At 37.1% G+C, this 18,645-nt stretch overlaps 1 protein-coding gene across 1 annotated transcript in view; it reads left to right on the forward strand.

Annotated features, from left to right (window-relative positions):
- The window catches only part of DIAPH3 (diaphanous related formin 3), a 565,391-nt gene that overhangs the window by 126,942 nt on the left and 419,804 nt on the right, over nt 1–18,645 (forward strand). Inside the window, 1 exon segment of the mRNA XM_070799979.1 lies at nt 5,942–6,072. Within this exon segment, the coding sequence (XP_070656080.1) occupies nt 5,942–6,072 (131 nt within the window).

Consider the following 18,645-nt stretch of genomic DNA (forward strand, 5'->3'; position numbering starts at 1 on the left):
CCAGAGGAAACACTGACAGGTTGCTCTTGGTCTTTCCTATAAAGGGAAACATCCACTGTGTTCTATTTGTTTGTTTGTTTGTTTGACTTCTTTAACTCAGCATAGTTTTTGTGTTCATCTATCTTGTTGCATTATGTAGTGAACTTTTTTTTTTACTGTTTCATAGTATTCCAGTGTATGGGCTTCCCAGGTGGCTCTGTACCCACAGAAAATCTGCCTCAGTGCAGGAGACGCAGGCGATGCGGGTTCAATCCCGGGGTCAAGAAGATTCCCTGGAGGAGGGCATAGCAACCCACTCCAGTATTTTTGCCTGGAGAATCCCATGCACAGAGGACCCGGGTGGGATACAGTCCGTGGGGTCGCAGAGTCCGATACTGAGCATGCTTGCACACACTCCACTGTATGGCTATACAACACCTTGCTGATGAGTATTTGCATTGTTCCCAGTCTTTGGCTTTTGTGAATAAAGCTGTTCTGAATGTCACAGGGAATTTTTTCCTCTCCTGCTTAATACCTCACTGTCTACTTGCTGAGTCAGTATGTATTTAACTTTAAAAGAAATCTCTAACTGTTTTGTAAAGTGCTGGTGCCATTTCACGTCCCCACTAGTTGTGTGGAAGCATTCCAGGTGCTTCACACCCTCACCATTCTAGGAGGGGTGTAGGATTATTTTGCTTCTTGTTTTGTTTTGCAATTCCGATTACAAATGATCCTGAATACTATTTCTTGTGCTTATTGCCCATTCATATATCGTCTCTTGTGAAGTCTTTTATTCATGTTTTTAATTGGACTGCTTTTCTTATTACTGTTGAGTTGTAGGAGTTTATTAAATGGTCTGAATAGAAATCTTTTATGAGATATATTTATATTAGGAGATGAAGTCTCCTGTGGACCCTAGATATTCCTGTATATTCTTTCTGGTTATGCCAGCAGTGCAAGGCCTGAGGATTGTTTATCCAGATCATTTTTCAGGATTGTGTTTACAGTGAATCAACCTTAGAGATCACCTTAGAGAGGATTTCCCTTGTGGCTCATCTGGTAAAGAATCTGCCTGCAATGTGGGAGACCTGGGTTTGATCTCTGGGTTGGGAGGATACCCTGGAGAAGGGAAAGTCTACCCACTTCAGTATTCTGGCCTGGAGAATTCCATGGACTGTATAATCCACTGGGTCTCAAAGAGTCGGCCTGAGCAACTTTCACTTTTACAACCTTAGAGATGAAGTTATATCTCTGTGGATAATTAATGGGCTTGTTACTGTTCACTGTAGAAGTGGTGATTACCCTAAGCTCAGGGTTCTTCTCTTGTGATATTGAATACGATCCCTTGCATGTGTAGACATCCATCATCAGCGATCTCTGCATCATCTGTTTGGGACTTTGTTTGGGTTGGGGAACCAACATGTGTGATAGAGTCCTTTTGTCACTAACTCAGAAGTCTTAAGTTTTCTCTCAGTACTCATGAAGCAGTAACAGGCTAATTTAGCTCGTATATAGAGTAGAATATTAGACTCTGCATAGTTCTTGCCATGTATTGCAGTGTTTTCTCAATCTGTGGCTTACATTTCCTTTTAATGAAACTGTCTTAATAAAAGAGTCTTTTGAGAAGTGGAAGATTTACATTTTGATGAAATCCAATTTTATAGTTAGTGCCTTTTGTATGCTAAGGAATCTTTGCTTTCCCCAGGATAGTGAAGGTTTTCACTATGTTTTCTTCTAGATATTTTTTAATTTTAGCTTTTTTAGGCTCACATTCTTTCATATGGATGTTCGGTTATTCCAGCACCAATTATTGAAAAGATTGTTAATACCCGATTGAATTGCATTGAGATCTTTGTGAGAATCATTCATTACATAGATTCAAGTATATTTCTATACTTCGTTCTGTTAATTCTATTTTGATTACTGTAGCATTTCAGTAAATCTTGAAATCAGATGAAATGTCCCCAACTTTATTTTTTTCAAAATTACTCTGTTGTAGGTTCCCTGCATGTCCATATTAATTTTAGAAACTGCTTCTCAATTTCTTCAAAAAAGCTTGCTGGGATGTTGATGGTTATTATATTGACTTTGTAGATTATTTTTCAAAAGCTGTTTTTCTTAATGGATTTCTGGAGATTGAGTCATCTGATCCATGAACATGGTATAACATTTTCATTTATTTAGGTCATCTTGTCTCCACAGTGTTATAGTTTTTAATGTATAGATAGTTCTCTTCTTCTGTTAAAATTTTTCTTAATGATTTTGTATTTTTTGATGTTATTAGAAATGGTTTATTTAAAAGTTTTGTTTTCCAATTGCTGATAGTATTTAGAAATAAGAATTATTTTTCTATGTTGAGTTTTGTTCTATGACTTTGGTAAATTCCTGTAGATAATCATCTTGTTTGCTTATAGACAGGTCTACTCTTCCTTTCTAATCTGTGTGTGTGCTGTTGTTATTATTGACCTTGCTATGTTCCTGAATAGAATGATGGGAGCCGACATTGCTTCTCATATTCCCAGTTTTAGGGGCAGCCAACATGTTGATTTGGCTAACAGGAAATTATAGTAGTTGGAAGACTTTATGAATGGAGACATTCTGTTCATTGAGTGCCCTATTCTGTGTCCCTAAAGCAAATTAAAGCATTGTTAAGGTTTTTGGATGCCTGTGCTCATCTCTCTAGGAACTTTGTTGTGAGGATCCCATAGAATGTGAATTCAGCTAGCTCTCATTTCATGGATTGGCATCATTTGGTTCAATTTAATTTACTTATAATTGTAGCCAGAGGGAGCTGCTGCTAAGTCGCTTCAGTCGCGTCCGACTCTGTGCGACTCCATAGATGGCAGCCCACCAGGCTCCCCTGTCCCTGGGATTCTCCAGGCAAGAACACTGGAGTGGGTTGCCATTTCCTTCTCCAGTGCATGAAAGTGAAAAGTGAAAGTGAAGTCGCTCAGTCGTGTCCGACTCTTTGTGACCCCATGGACTGCAGCCTACCAGGCTCCTCTGTCCATGGGATTTTCCAGGCAAGAGTACTGGAGTGGGGTGCCATTGCTTTCTCCAGCCAGAGGGAGGGAGAGTAGAAATTCTAATGTTTTTATAAGTCTTTATATTTTTAAGTCTTTATATTTTATATATTTTATAACAGAAGTCCAAGGTAATATTGAAAGGTTACAAGTTTAAATATATCAGAATAAGCACATAATTTACATATATTAAGTAGCTCTCAGAAGAAACTGTTCAGGGACTTAAAAGTGGCTGTCTTTGTGAGATAGGATTAAGAGGTGGGCAGGTGGCTTTTTACTTATTTTAAAAAATACCTTTATATCACTTTTAATCCAAATGCACTTATTGCTGTTATTCTTATATTTTAGAAGTATTTTCTTTAAATACTGGAGTTTACCTAAGTATTGTTGAAGGAAACCATTCATCTATTCAGTCTTGGTTTATTTTGATTCTACCAAAGTTGTAATTCTTTTCAATAATAAATTCAGAAAGGACTACAAAAGATTATCTAGTTTAACCTCTGTTGATATATATTTGGATAAAATTATTGGCCTGGCAGCCTACATCAGAACCTTGAAAAAATTTACGATACAATCAAACTAAATGCTCATTAATAATGGTGTAAATTAGGTAAGTGGTAGTATGTTAATCATGGAAAAAGACATGGCAGTCCACTCCAGTATTCTTGCCTGGAGAATCCCCATGGACAGAGGAGCCTGGCAGATGACAGTCCGTGGGGTCACAAAGAGTAGGATGCAACTGAGCAGCTAAGCACAGCACACAGCACAGCGTGTTAATAACAGTCTGTAGGCAGAAAGAAAATAATTTTCTTTGGGAATTAAGTGTTAATACTGGACTATGTTCTTTAAATATTACTCACTGATAAAATATCATATATTTTTATAAGTATGAAAGTTTATATATTATATATAATGTAGGAGAAAAAATACTTAAGACATAGAAATATCAAACTAATAGTTATTTTTAGACACTTTTTCTTTGTTTTTCTGTTTTCCAAATTTTCTGTGTTGAATAAGAAGCAGATTCATAATTTAAAGCAAAGAGATGGATAAATGATATACTGGTACAAGTTGAATATATTCTCTTTTTAATGAGAGATAGCATAGTCACTAATTTAAAAATCTGATATTTTAAGTTTTCTCACCATTTCATTTTTATTTTATCATTTGTTCTTTGAGATTTTGCCCTGAAATTTTCTTTAGTAAATTAGGACTTGCTGACTATGAAAATCACCTGTTTACCAGGGCTAATTTGTTTTGCTTTATGGGAATGTTTCCTTGTGCAACAGTGTAGCAAAAAAATGAAAAAGAAATGGGAAAAATACATCTAATTTCCTACCATCCCAACGAATCTACTTTTGGACATGTACAGATCCTTTCCTTCCCCTTGGATTTATAATCTGTAATTTAAATAGAATTCTGAAGTTTATTGTTGGTTGGACATCCTCATGTTTAGACGTCCATCTGTTAGATGGACATTCTCATGTGGTCCATCTGGACCATACACGTACACCTGTTCAACAGGTCTTTCTGCTTCTGATGCTTCGGATCTCAGAGTGGAAGTCCAAGTTCTTTGGTGGCCTATAAGGCCTACAGTCCTCTCCATCACAGATCTCTTTCCAGACTTCTACAAGGTTCAAGCTCTCACATCCTTCAGACTTTGATTCTAACATTCAAGTTTGAGTCCTTAAGAGTCTTCTCTGGGAGACTTCTTTGACCACCCTGTTTGAAATTCACCCCACTTCCTATGTGCTTATTCCTCCTATTACTTTTTTTTTCCTCTGTAGCACTTAACACTATCTACATTTGGATGTATTATAATTACTTTTCAGTTACTGTCTGTCTTTCTTTACCCTTCCTGTGGAGAGTAAAGTTCTGTGCAGGTAGCGATTTTTGTCTCTTGTTCACTGGTCTTTTTTCAGCACTTAGGACATTGACTGGCACTTACTAGGGAATTAACGTGTGTTGAATAATGAGTGAACGCCAGCTCTTCTCATCTGAGTTTCATATTGCTGCTGGTGTGATGAGCTGTTTGTGGAGTCGTGCTCTACTGCTCTATGACCTGGCCTCTCATTTTCAATTGTATGTGCTTTCGTATATTTTTTGGGGGTGTGCTCATGTGTTATATTTTTGTCTGAAAGGTATTCTTGACTAAGTTTTTGCCTCCTTAACTCTTCTTTACTTTTCCCTTTGCTTCTTCCCTTTTCTCTCTGCCAAGTTGGCTCTTCTTCCTTTGAGCCTTTGGTGTCATGTTAGAGAAATTAGGAGCTTCCCTTGTGTCTCAGATGGTAAAGAATCTACCTGCAATGCAGGAGATCCAGGTTTGATTCCTGGGTCAGGAAGAATCCCCTGGAGAAGGGAATGGCTACTCAGTCCAGTGTTCTTGCCTGGAGATTTCCATGGACAGAGGAGACTGGTGGGAGGAGTCCATGGGGTTGCAGAGTTAGACGTGAATTAGCACTAGAGGAATTAGACTGCACTGAAAAGTACTGTTTTTTTTTTTTGCTTGGGTTTCTCCTTCCAGACTTAGGTATTGATAATCTCTGTGTCTGTAATGCCTTGAACTAGGTGCTTAATGATTTACAACTTTTTCTGTATTGCTTAGAATATTTATTTTAATGGAGTTATTCTTATATTGAGGTTTGGTTTTATTTTGCATGTTCCTAAAACACATTGGTATATTTTTGGATATTTCCTTCGTTTTCTGTGATAGTCTGGATTTGACAAGGCCATTATTTTATAATTTGAAAACCTGTTGATGATATGTTGCTATGTTTCATGGATACCATGGATTATGAATTTATAGATTTATGGGCAGAAGTAAGGAAATCATTCTCTCGAAATATTGCTGTTAATGTGAAAGGTGCGATTAATGCAGTTGTAACTATTTTAATAATCTTCACACAGCATGAATTCAGTTTTTTTAACTTATTTTTCAGGGAAGTCTTAAGAGTAATCGACAGATCTCACCTCAGGAATTCATCTATGAACTGAAGATGGGGTCTGCGGATGAGAGACTCTTCACGTACCTGGAGTCCCTCCGCGTGTCTTTGACAAGTAATCCTGTGAGGTAATTTGTCTATCTGAACATGAGGGCATGTTACTGAATTAAACAGATGCTATGATTTGTCACTTTTATACTTCATGGTGCCTGTGAATAAATAACTGGTCTATCTCAACAATTTTTCAAGGCAACAATTGAATACATAATATTTATATGCGTGTGGAAATATAGTCTCAATATACTTATTGTGTTTATTACTGAGTAATATATAGCTTTAAAAAAATCATGCCTTTTTTCCCTTAGAATTTTAAAAAACTTAAGCTATTTTTCAAAAGAGAATTAATCATGATCAGAAACTATTGATTTAATGTGGTTGAGTTTCACTCTGAATTTTGGCATTGTGTATATACTGGCTCATTCCTGTTTGACATAGCAAGAAATGCCAATAACTGGTTTTTTTCTTTTATTGGAAGGGGTATCTTTATAGGAGCCCATAGGTTAGTGTTGTGAAGTTTAGCAAATAAATATATAGGATGCCTGGCAAAATCTGGATTTTAGACATACTTACACTAAGAAATTATTTGTTATTTTCAGAAATCCAGATTTCACTAGGTGCCCTGTATCTAGCCATACTACAGTAGGTTCCTTGATAAACCAATTTTTAGACTTTTTAGCCCAGCATAGTCTTGAAAAATTTTAAATAGGGGTTGTTATAAAATGAGCAGTCATAGAATTTCCAAGCTGTAAGAGTTGAAGGTAGGTTAGTTTTGATTTCTTATTTGTATAATAAATGAATGCTTATTTCTATGTAAATATATATATATATATAAAAATATATTCTAGTCTTCTCTCTATATGCATATATATGTGTATGTGTGTATAAAATGTAGATAAAGGGCCAGAGGGCCAGAATGACAAACTATATTTGGAGGTTAATGATATGTAAAATAATTTTTTTGATATTCTGATATTCTGGATATTTCTTAATTTTGGCTACAGTAAGATAAAAATCCTTGACAGTATAATTTTTAAAATAAAAAGACCCTACCTGCTGAGAGACATGAGAGTGAGGTTTAACTAAGGAGTATGAAGAGTGAGCAAAGAATCTCTATTATTTCAACTTTATCTTTATTTTTCCATATTTTACCATTTTAGTCTATTCTCTAGGGTATAAGGAGAAGGAAATGGCAACCCACTCCAGTACTCTTGCCTGGGGAATCCTGTGGACAGAGGAGCCTGGGGGGCTGCCCTCTATGGGGTCACACAGGGTCGGACATGACTGAAGCGACTTAGCAGCAGCAGCAGCAGCAGCTAGGGTGTAAATTAACGGTGGGCGTGAGACCAGGGACTTCATGTCTTAATATTTATTTGACAGGTGTAGTCATATATGAAGAGTTCTGGTTTCCAGTTTAATCTGTACTGTTAAATGTTTTCATTTAAAAAATGTTGATGAGCACCTGCTGTTTTCTAAGTACCATCTTAGATGTGTGGCTTGAATAAACAGCAGAGTAGGTCCAGGCCCTGTTCCTGTCGAGTTTAAATGTAGGAAAAGGATATGTTGGGGTCAACTGAGGAACTATACTCATTTTCAGTTTATCTCCAGCCACCTGACACTGGAGATAATCACAGAATTTCAATGTAATTAGAAGTAGACTCTGCCATTACCTCATCTTCTTATTTTGAGTATTTGAACATGTTAGAGAAAAAAGCTGTGAGAGGACTGTCTGTGTGAATTCAAGCATATTACAATGGATTTAGTATTTCCTGTGATTCTACCTAAAGGCACTGGGAGATGATGCTGTATGTTTCATTTGAATCTTGTTTCAAAAATAAAAGTTTGTGGAATTATTTCCTTGAGACTGGCCAGTTCTAGAATATATTATCAGGAAGTCACAAGTATTTGTTTCCTATGAAATAGTATTTTTGACTGGAAAGAATAGAAAACCATATTATTAGGGAAATGTTTCTGAAATCATGGTGCTTCATGTAGAAGGAAACTGAGGTACTCAGGAACATTTCTGTGCCCAGTGCTCCAATGAGAGGAGAAACTGAGCTGAACATGTGCAATGTGAATCTGTGTCTCTGATCAAATCTTTGGACTTTGCAGTTATGATGCAGTTAGCCGATAAAATCAATTTTTCATATTTTCTTTTTAATACATTATGTGATTAAATTTCAAGAGAGAAGGAATTCTAACTTTTTGTAAGCTTTTGAGATTATTATTAGATCTGTAGTATTACTGAGAAAATCAGAGTTAAATTTTTTAATGTCTGTGAATACAGTTGAAAAGTAAAGTAAGCAAGTGAACTGATTAATAATGGTTTTCGATCAAGATTTATTTAAATCAAAAATCAAGGAAAAATTAGGAGCAAACCCCCCGCCCCACCCTGGCGCCCCATCCCTGATATGCAATATTTTAGAGCCATTCATCAACCTCTGAAACTCTGCCTAGTGATTATGAAATATGTTATCCTTTGACTATCTGGATAGGGAATTAAGTGTAAACTAGTGTTTAAAATACCAAATTATTTGCTTTGTTTTATGAAGAGTTGATTTGAAGATCACATAGTTCTTCTGTTTGAAGTTTTATTGATTATTCAACATTCTTAAGTACAATTTTGAGCTTAAAGACAGTTCCTTTGTAACGTTTTAGTTGATGTCCACTAAAAGATGAGTCAACAACTATCTTTACACTTTCAAATATATGGATGTAAAGATGTAAAAAGTAGATACTAGTATCATTATGATTGATGTGCATTTTAGTCCGTACTCATCTTTGCAAGTAGCAAATTATAGAATGCATCTTCATTTGCCCAGTTTGACGTGGCTGTCAAGAAAAAGACTTCTGTCTCAGGAACAGCAGTCTTCTTGGATCTTTGTGTTTTGTGACTTTTAGGCATTAGTTTCTTTTATTCACAGTTAATGTGTACATTTTGAAGTTTACTGTTACTATTTTACAAGATACCATTTGGTTAGAAGATTTGTAACAAGATTTTGGAACTAGGTTTGATTAAGTTAATAACTGAAACTTTGAGAAAATCACTTTAGGAAAATTTTTCATAAGATGTAAGTTGGTAGCTCAGCTGGTAAAGAATCTGCCAGCAATGAGGGAGACCTGGTTTGATCCCTGGGTTGGGAAGATCCCCTGGAGGAGGGCATGGCAACCCACTCCAGTGTTCTTGCCTGGAGAATCCCATGGACAGAGGAGTCTGGCGGGCTGCAGTCCATGGGGTTGCAAAGAGTCAGATGACTGAGTAAGCACATGTTTACTGAAAAGCAGGTAAGCAGTCTGTGTGTGTCATTATTCCATTTAATCAGTATGTTTGGAATGTAGGTTTTCTGCATTTCTGGGCTTGAAAACACAAAACTGGTAGGAGAACTTACTTTTGGAATTGCTGAATGTTTTGTGCCGTGCGCCGCATGTGTGAGAACAGAGATGGAAGAGCTTGTGGTGAGTGATGAGATCACTATATTCCTTCTTGTCAGCCTGATCTGAAGAAAAGAAGTCAAGACCCAAATTTGAAGTTACTGATAGCTTGACTTATTATAAAAATTATTTGTATAAAATGTTTAACATTAGAAAGGCTACAGTGACACAAATACCCACTTTTCACTGATGAGGCTACTGATGAGGCTAACCTGCAGAATGTTGCCTATGACTTTGAAGCTTCCATGCCCCCCTCCTCAATTCAGATCACTTGAATTTTGGATTTATCATTTCTTTCTTTGCATTGTAGATAATCATGTATGTATCCCTGATATTCTTCTTGGTTTTTAGATCTTTTGATCTAAAATGATCTAAAATTAAGTACTTAAATGGCATCATCTTCTGTGTTTTCTTTGAAGACTTTCATTTTCCTCTCAGTTTTTATGTATTTATAGCTGTTGTGTACAGCTACTCACATTTCATAACAAGCATTTTTCATACCTTTTTCTTATATTTTAAATGCTATCAGTTCAGTTCAGTTGCTCTATCGTGTCTGACTCTTTGTGACCCTGTGGACCACAGCACACCAGGCCTCCCTGTCCATTGCCAACTCCCAGAGTCTACCCAAACCCATGTCCATTGAGTCGGTGATGCCATCCAATCGTCTCATCCTCGGTCGTCCCCTTCTCCCACCTTCAGTCTTTCCCACCTTCAGGGCCTTTTCCAATGACTCAGCTCTTCGAGTCAGGTGGCCAAAGTATTGGAGTTTCAGTCCTTCCAATGAACACGCAGGACTGCTCTCCTTTAGGATGGATTGGTTGGATCTCCTTCAGACCAGGTCTTCCCAACACCACAGTTCAAAAGCATCAATTCTTTGGTGCTCAGCTTTCTTTATAGTCCAACTCTCACATCCATACATAACTGCTGGAAAAACCATAGCTTTAATTAGATGGACCTTTGTTGGCAAAGTAATGTCTCTGCTTTTTAATATGCTGTCTAGGTTGGTCATAAGTTTTCTTCCAAAGAGCAAGCATCTTTTATTTCATGGCTGCAGCCAGCATCTGCATTGATTTTGGAGCCTCCCCAAATAAAGTCTGTCACTGTTTCTAGTGTTTCCCCATCTATTTGCCATGAAGTGTTGGGACCAGATGCCTTGACCTTAGTTTTCTGAATGTTGAGCTTTAAGCCAACTTTTTCACTCTCCTCTTTCACTTTCAGCAAGAGGCTCTCTAGTTCTTCACTTTATGCCATAAGGGTGGTATCATCGGCATATCTGAGGTTATTGACATTTTTCTCCCAGCAATCTTAATTCCAGCTTGTGCTTCATCCAGCCCAGTTTTTCTCATGATGTACTCTGCATATAAATTAAATAAGCAGGGTGACAATATACAGCCTTGACAATACTCCTTTCCGGATTTGGAACCAGCCTGTTCTAGTCTGTTAGAACCAGTCCAGTTCTAACTGTTGGTTCTTGACCTGCATGCACATTTCTGAGGAGACAGATCAGGTGGTCTGGTAGTCCCATCTCTTGAAGAATTTTCCACAGTATGTTGTGATCCACACAGTCAAAGGCGTTGGCATAGTCAGTAAAGCAGAAGTAGATGTTTTTCTGGAACTCTGTTGCTTTTTTGATGATCCAGTGGATGCTGGCAATTTCATCTTTGATTCGTCTGCCTTTTCTAAATCCAGCTTGAACTTCTGGAAGTTCATGGTTCACATTGTTGAAGCCTGGCTTGGAGAACTTTGAACATTACTTTACGAGTGTGAGATGAATGCAATTGTGCAGTAGTTTGAGCATTCTCTGGCATTGCCTTTCTTTGGGATTGGAATGAAAACTGACCTTTCCCAGTCCTGTGGCCATTGCTGAATTTTCCTAGTTTGCTGGCATTGAGTGCAGCACTTTCACAGCATTATCTTTTAGGATTTGAAACAGCTCAACTAGAATTTCATATCCACTAGCTTTGTTTGTAATGATGCTTCCTAAGGCCCACTTGGCTTCTCATTCCAGGATTTCCGGCTCTAGGTGAGTGATCACACCATGATTATCTGGGTCATAAAGATCTTTTTTGTATAGTTCTTCTGTGTAATCTTGCCACCTCTTCTTAATATCTTCTGCTTCTGTCAGGTCCATACCATTTCTGTCCTTTATCGAGCCCATCTTTGCATGGAAAGTTCCCTTGGTATCTCTGATTTCCTTGAAGAAATCTCTGGTCTTCCCCAGTCTGTTGTTTTCCTGTGTTTCTTTCACTGATAGCTGAGGAAGGCTTTCTTATCTCTCCTTGCTGTTCTTTGGAACTCTGATTTCAAATGGGTATAATCTTTCCTTTACTATTCCTATTTAAAGCATTCCTTTAAGTAGTATATGAATACTTTTTTAAAAAAAATCTTGTCTGATAATCCTGTGTTGACTTTGTAATTCATATCAGTTTAGAAATATATTGGAATTTATATGATGTTTCCCTTCAGAATTTCAGCTTATGCTGCTTTTTCCGTGGTCCTCTTCTTCCTCCTTCTGTTCGTAATTCCCCTATTCTTCTCTGTATTTTTTTTCTTCTTCTTGCTCAGATTCTTTTAATAGATTTAAAATTTCTCGTTTTATTTTTCTTCTTTTACTAATTTGGAAGACTTTCTTTTTGATCTTAAATAGAAGAGAAGTTTAACATCCACATACTTAGAAAGGAAACTGCTTGCATGTACTTTAAGGAACAGAAGAAAGCAATATCTTTTCTTCTGAACCTAAAATACATCAACACCAATCATCTTCTCTTAATTTGTATGCTAGTTCTGTGTGATGTTTTAATTTTTTCTTTTTTCATATTGTAAATTAGCTGTCTTTTCTACTGAGATACTTCCCAGGTGATGCTACTGGTAAAGAACCTGCCTGCCAGTGCAAGAGACACGGGTTCGATCCCTGCTTCTGGAACATCCCCTGGATGAGGGCATGGCAACCCACTCCAGTATTCTTGCCTGGAGAATCCTACAGGCAGAGGAGCCTAGCGGGATACAGTCCGAGGGATCCCACAGAGTTGTACACAACTGAAGAGATGTAGCATGCACACACGCACCACTAATATATGCTGCAGATAAATATTTATATGTGTTTATATACACATACTTATCATTTGGTTTTGGTTCATCATTCTTTTTTTCTAACTTTATTTTTGTTTCAAATATATCATTATATTTCCCTAGTGAGAGTACTTCAGTGGTAAAGCTCTCTTTTGTTTGAAAGTGAATTTCTTTGCCTTTACTTGTTTGAACAATAGTTTTCCTAAGGGCATGAAATTATTTGATCTTTTCTTAGTCAATTGAGGATATTGATACCGTTTTTCTTCTTTGTTACATTGCTTTTTTGAGAGGCAGGTTCTTTCTCTAAAACTCGTTCTGTTCTAGGTAATCTGCCTTTTCTCTCTGGCTTTATTATATCTTGTTTTTGATGTTCTCTAGTTTGTCCTGTGTGTCAAGGTGGATTTTTTTCTTCTTTATTTTTACTAGGGATTTTTTTGGGTTTCCTGGGTTGAATGGTGTCTTTAATAAATTCTGTGAAAATATCAGTCATTGACTCTTTGAGTATTGACTGCCCTCCCCATTTTGTATGTTTTCTACGTTCTTACTCCATGTAGTGTTATTTCCTAACCTCTTTGAAGTTTTGTCTGTTTGTTTCTCTGTACTGTTAATATATTCTAGTTTCCTAATTATTTTCTTTTCCATTGTCTAATCTGCTGTTTAATTTGTATGTTGTATATTAAATTTCCACTCCATTATAATTTCATCCCTAGACGCTTGCTCCTTGGAAGAAAAGCAATGACCAACCTAGACAGCATATTAAAAAGCAGAGACTTTACTTGGCCAACAAAGGTCCGTCTAGTCAAAGCTATGGTTTTTCCAGTAGTCATCTATGGATGTGAGAGTTAGACTGTAAAGAAAGCTAAGTGCCGAAGAATTGTTGCTTTTGAACTGTGATGTTGGAGAAGACTCTTGAGAATCCTTTGGACTGCAAGGAGATCCAACCAGTCCTTTCTAAAGGAGATCAGTCCTGAATATTCACTGGAAGGACTGATACTGAAGCTAAAATGCCTAATACTTTGGCCACCTGATGCGAATAACTGACTCATTGGAAAAGACCCTGATGCTGGGAAAGATTGAAGGAGGGTGGAAAAGGTGACGACAGAGGATGAGATAGATGGTTGGATGGCCTCTCCGACTCAATGGACATGAGTTTGAGTGAACTCTGGGAGTTGGTGATGGACAGGGAGGCCTGGCATGCTGCAGTCCATGGGGGTCACAAAGAATCGGACATGACTGCGCAGCTGAACTGAACTGTAAACTGTATCTTTATTCATAATTTTTGCTTTGTTACTTTTGTCCTATTTATTATTTCTCTAAATATATTACATATTTTATATTCTTTGACTGTAATTCCAGCAAATAAAGGTTTCCTAGGCCTACTCCTGGAGGTTTTTTTTTTTCCTGCTTTACTTGTTTCTTGATTGTCTGTGTGTTTTTAAGTTTAGAATGTGTCCTCCTAGTCCTTGGAGCTTCTTCTTTGAGATTTATTTTGAAGATATTTTGAATTAATCTAAATGATTAGTCTAATGAAATTTTTGTTTTTCTATTACTGAGTGCATAGTGACCGAGGGCTGCCTTAAAATAAATTGATTTCTTTTTCCCTCCACATACATATGCAAGGTTGGGTTATGAATTATCAGAAGACATTTGCCTTGATGTCCCTCTTTATTGGATTGTCTATTGCTGGTCTCTTTCCTACTGAAGGTGTGGCCTTCTGAGAGCCTTGTGTGTCTCAGGCTTGATGGTGGCTTGAGGCTGTAATTCTTGTCTCATTCGCTCTGCTCAGCTCCCACAAAGGAGATGTTGGGTTTCCAGGGCTTTATGTTGGCCCCAGAGCAAATGAAGTTTGAGGCAGGCTTTCCTGTCAAAATTTTTTTCATTCTCTCAGGTCCTGCATTTACTTTAGTCCTTTTTTAGTATCTTTCTTTTGTTTGGCCTCTCAAGAACCTTCTTTATGACTCATCCCTAAATCCCACAAAAAAGAGACCTTTTACCATTTATTCAATTTCCTGTAATGCAGCTGCTGTCCTCTTTGACATGTGCAAAATACTGGGTTTTACGGCAATACTAATTACACTTCATTTTTACTTTTGTTTTCTGAACTATGTTAAAAAAAATAGATACAGAAAAAGAGCAAGGAACAAAATCAGCTGTACTGCTGGAAAATAGAGTGAAAAACAAAACTGGGACTTGAAGGTGAAATGTACTTCTTAACTTCTTTCCACTGAATCATTTACCGTGTTGCCGTAGCTAGAAAGACCAGGAAGCTGCCGGCCAGAGTCCTGTGCGTGTGTGTTTTGTGTACTTCATCAGGTTGATAAATCAGTTCTTCTTGGGGAATATTCTAATAAGGAGATGAAAGGAGTGGCCAGAAGTAAGCCTTAATGTTGTTTTCTGGGAAATATAGAAGAAGACCTCTCCCCCTGTAGAAGTGAGGGAGGGTGGATAATATTCTTATTAATAACATGCTCTAGTTTGTTTTCATTCTCATGATGTTTCAGAATTTTAAATTAAAGACGTGAAATATAAAGTTTCTTAAGAAAAAACCAGCCTTAGAAAAATCAGCAATATGTGCAGATTTACAGTGATAGTCACAGTGATAATTTCTGAAATGGGCAAGAGAAGTAAACGTTTTCCTTGGAGATGTACATTCTTGTAGTCTTCCTGTCTTGCCTTTTCCTGCCTTTTCTCTCTTTCTCTTCCATAGTTATGTCAGGAAGATATGCAATGCAGGTGACTCTGTGTTTTCTTTCCTATGCTGTTCACTACAGTAGCTATCTTATGGCTATTAATTAAAATTTAATGAAAAAAGGCAACATTTCAAGTGCTCAGGAGGCACATGTGGCTAATGACTCCCATGTTGGACAACACGTATGTACTGCTTCTGTTGTATTTTACTAGATAGTGCTGCTTAAATGCTTTGGTTTTTCTGAGTTTTTGTATATATACATAAAGATATCAAACATTTCTTTGATATGTTTATTACATGGTTGCTATGTTCTCAAAGTTATGTTCAGGACTGTGAAAATACATAAGGAATTAAAGTCTGAAAGATTAAAGGGTATTTTTTAAAACCTCCAAGGATGAATGAATATTCATGTAAAGAGAATCAAAGAGTGATATAAGGCAGCGGTCTTCAACGTTTTTGGCACCAGGGACTGGTCATGGAAGACAGTTTTTCCACGGATGGAGGGAAGGCAGTGGTTTGGGGATGATTCATGATTCACATGATTACATGTGTTGTGCAGTTTATTTCTATTATTATTATATTGTGGTATGTAGTGAGAAGATTAAACAGCTCACTGTAATACAGAGTCAGTGGGAGCCCTGAGCTCAGGTGGTAACTCGAGCCCTGGGGAGTGGCTGTAAAGACAGATGAAGCCTTGCTGGCTCTCCCACTGCTTACCTTCTGCTGGTGCTGGCTGGGGACCCTGACCTAAGGGAGGCTGCCTACACAGGGACTGCTGCCTTAGCAGTATATGGCTAAGGGAGTGGGCTTCATAGCAATGTCCAGAGCCAGAAAGGAAGGGAGAGGCTGGGGTGACAGGCCGTGCTGTAGCTGTGGTCTGTGGTAGCTTTACTGGGGCTGCCTGTAGTCAGGATGAGGGAATCACCAATACGGCACATCCTGGAAGTCATGGAAACATCCTCTTTGGTAGGTTGAACATATTAGTGAGGTGCATGTTTCTTTTAAACGGAATTTTCCTCATAGATGTGCATACTTTTACCTCTTAGAAGCAATTTTTCCAGGTTGTTTTCCAATAAGAAGTCAAAGTGAAAGGTAGGATGTTACTATTCTTTACCTCTTTAGGTACTGCCATATATGTTAGGATATGTCTTTTATTATTTATGTGTAAATGATCATTCAGGATTCATAACTTTTATGATAATATTGCTTATTAAAGAAATATTTGTTGAAAATGACCTCTAATTTTAGGCCATTTTGCTGTTCTTTCTGAAGTGGTTGAAATGAATGAAATATTAATGAAAAATGCCCTGGAAGAAAATAGCTATTAATGTTTTCAGGTGCATACTAACTTGATATTTTTGAAGGGCAAGCTATTACTTCCCAGTGCATTCACAGCCCGTCCAAAGCTGGTGTCATTTTTCTGAGAGCCTCTCTGGAAGACTCAGTGTTCCCCCGTGGTTGGGAGACTTTCTCCTTTGTGTATTGTCATTCATACTGTAGCTTGATTTTGGCTTATTGATATATTAAAATGTATTATAATTATTTGGTTGTGAAGTTAACTTTGCCTGTACTTAAAGCTTTGACTTTGAAGGCAAGGTTAACAATAAAAGTAGAGTACGTTGAAAATAGAGTAATTGCTTTTAACAGAGAAATACATATTTTCTGCACAAGGTGAATAGAGCATATATAGCTCAATTTATACATGAGCTGAAAAGTCCTAGAATTATAAAGTGCTGCCAATGTATTTTAAAATATGTCTCCCAGTCTTTTTAAAATAAAATATAAATTGCTGTTTGAATTGCCAAGATTAATTTAAAAAATCCTATTCAAATATTAAGTCAGTTACAGTATAACATAGAGTCTCAAATTTTGCTTTTAAAATAGAGTAATTTGATATTTAGGCATAAAAGGAATAATATATGAATGAAAACTAATTATTTGTAAAATCAGGTTGCTCTTTGCTAAGTCACTTCAGTCGTGTCTGACTCTGTGCGACCCCATAGACAGCAGCCCACCAGGCTTCCTGTCCCTGGGATTCTCCAGGCAAGAACACTGGAGTGGGTTGCCATTTCTTTCTCCAATGCATGAAAGTGAAAAGTGAAAGTGAAGTCGCTCAGTCCTGTCCGACTCTTCACGACCCCATGGACTGCAGCCCACCAGGCTCCTCCATCCATGGGATTTTCCAGGCAAGAGTACTGGAGTGGGGTGCCATTGCCTTCTCCAGGTTACTGTTTAGAAGACTACAAAAAGTTCTATGCCATAACAATTTGGGAAAAATACTGCTATTAATCTGAAACAATTTCTCATGTATCTAGAGACAAAATATAAGAAAATTACTTCTTTCCAATGATAACTGTCTCCATTTTCAGAGAATGTAAACCTTCTGTCTCAAATCTGTAACAGCTATCAGTATGATGTTATTTACTGAATACTTTGGTTTCTTTGGTAAAGATAAATATTTTTAGTGGGAAATTATTGTATTGTAGGCACTAAAGCTTCTAGTTACTTAGTATCCTACATACAAGAAAATTAAATAGTTTAGTTCTGAGACTAATTTTTTGGCCTTGTTACTATGTGTTAAAATATATTGCTGTGTGCATTAAGTAAAGGATTTAAAGTATGATGATCCTTGTGTTGGTATTCCCTGACATATCTGTACATAAAGAAATATGTAATTGTACATAAAGAAAGGCAAGAGAAAGAAGTTTCAATTTTCATGATTCAGAAAACCATATAGAGTAAATGCAGTTTTATATTGCTGCATATTTCTAGTTTTTTTATTACAAAGGGTAATGTACATCAGAAAGAAACAGGTATACTTTTCATATGTTAAACATCCTTTGTGTGTTAAAATTTATAAAAGAAAATTATAAAATTATAAAGATGTATAATTACAAAAGAAAAATATTTTGTTAAAATTTAGAAAAGAAACATTGAATTTTGATTAATTTAAATTTAAATATCCACTTGTTACTTGTGGTTACCCTGTTGGACAGCACTCTTGTAGAGATCCGAAACTCATATAATTTTACTGTTGCACTTGTTTTGAGCCTTTGCACTCTTACGTGTAGATATGGCTGCTCCCTTTATCATGCTGTGAAATTCCGAGGTGGGGGGTAAACTGTTCCACTGTTGTAGAGCCTTAATATGGGGCTCAGAAGAGAAGATCAGAGACAGGTTAAATAAACTTGCATAGTAATGAAAGAATAGGGAAATTCAAGCGTGAAAGGAAGTGACATGAGCCTGGCTTGCTCGTTCTTCAGGATCGAGGGCAGGTATTTGCGTGTTTCTGTGGACCTTCCTGTCACAAAGCTAGAAGAGTTGCAGGTGCTTCTCCTGGTTCTCACACTGCTGAGAGTCCGTCTGGAGAGGAATGTCTTAACAAACATTAAAGAGTAAATGGTACAATCAGGTGTGATCTCAGTAAGTTCTTAGGTATGTGGTATGGATAACA

Source organism: Bos indicus, chromosome 12, assembly GCF_029378745.1.
Source record: "Bos indicus isolate NIAB-ARS_2022 breed Sahiwal x Tharparkar chromosome 12, NIAB-ARS_B.indTharparkar_mat_pri_1.0, whole genome shotgun sequence".
Taxonomy (NCBI): domain Eukaryota; kingdom Metazoa; phylum Chordata; class Mammalia; order Artiodactyla; family Bovidae; genus Bos; species Bos indicus.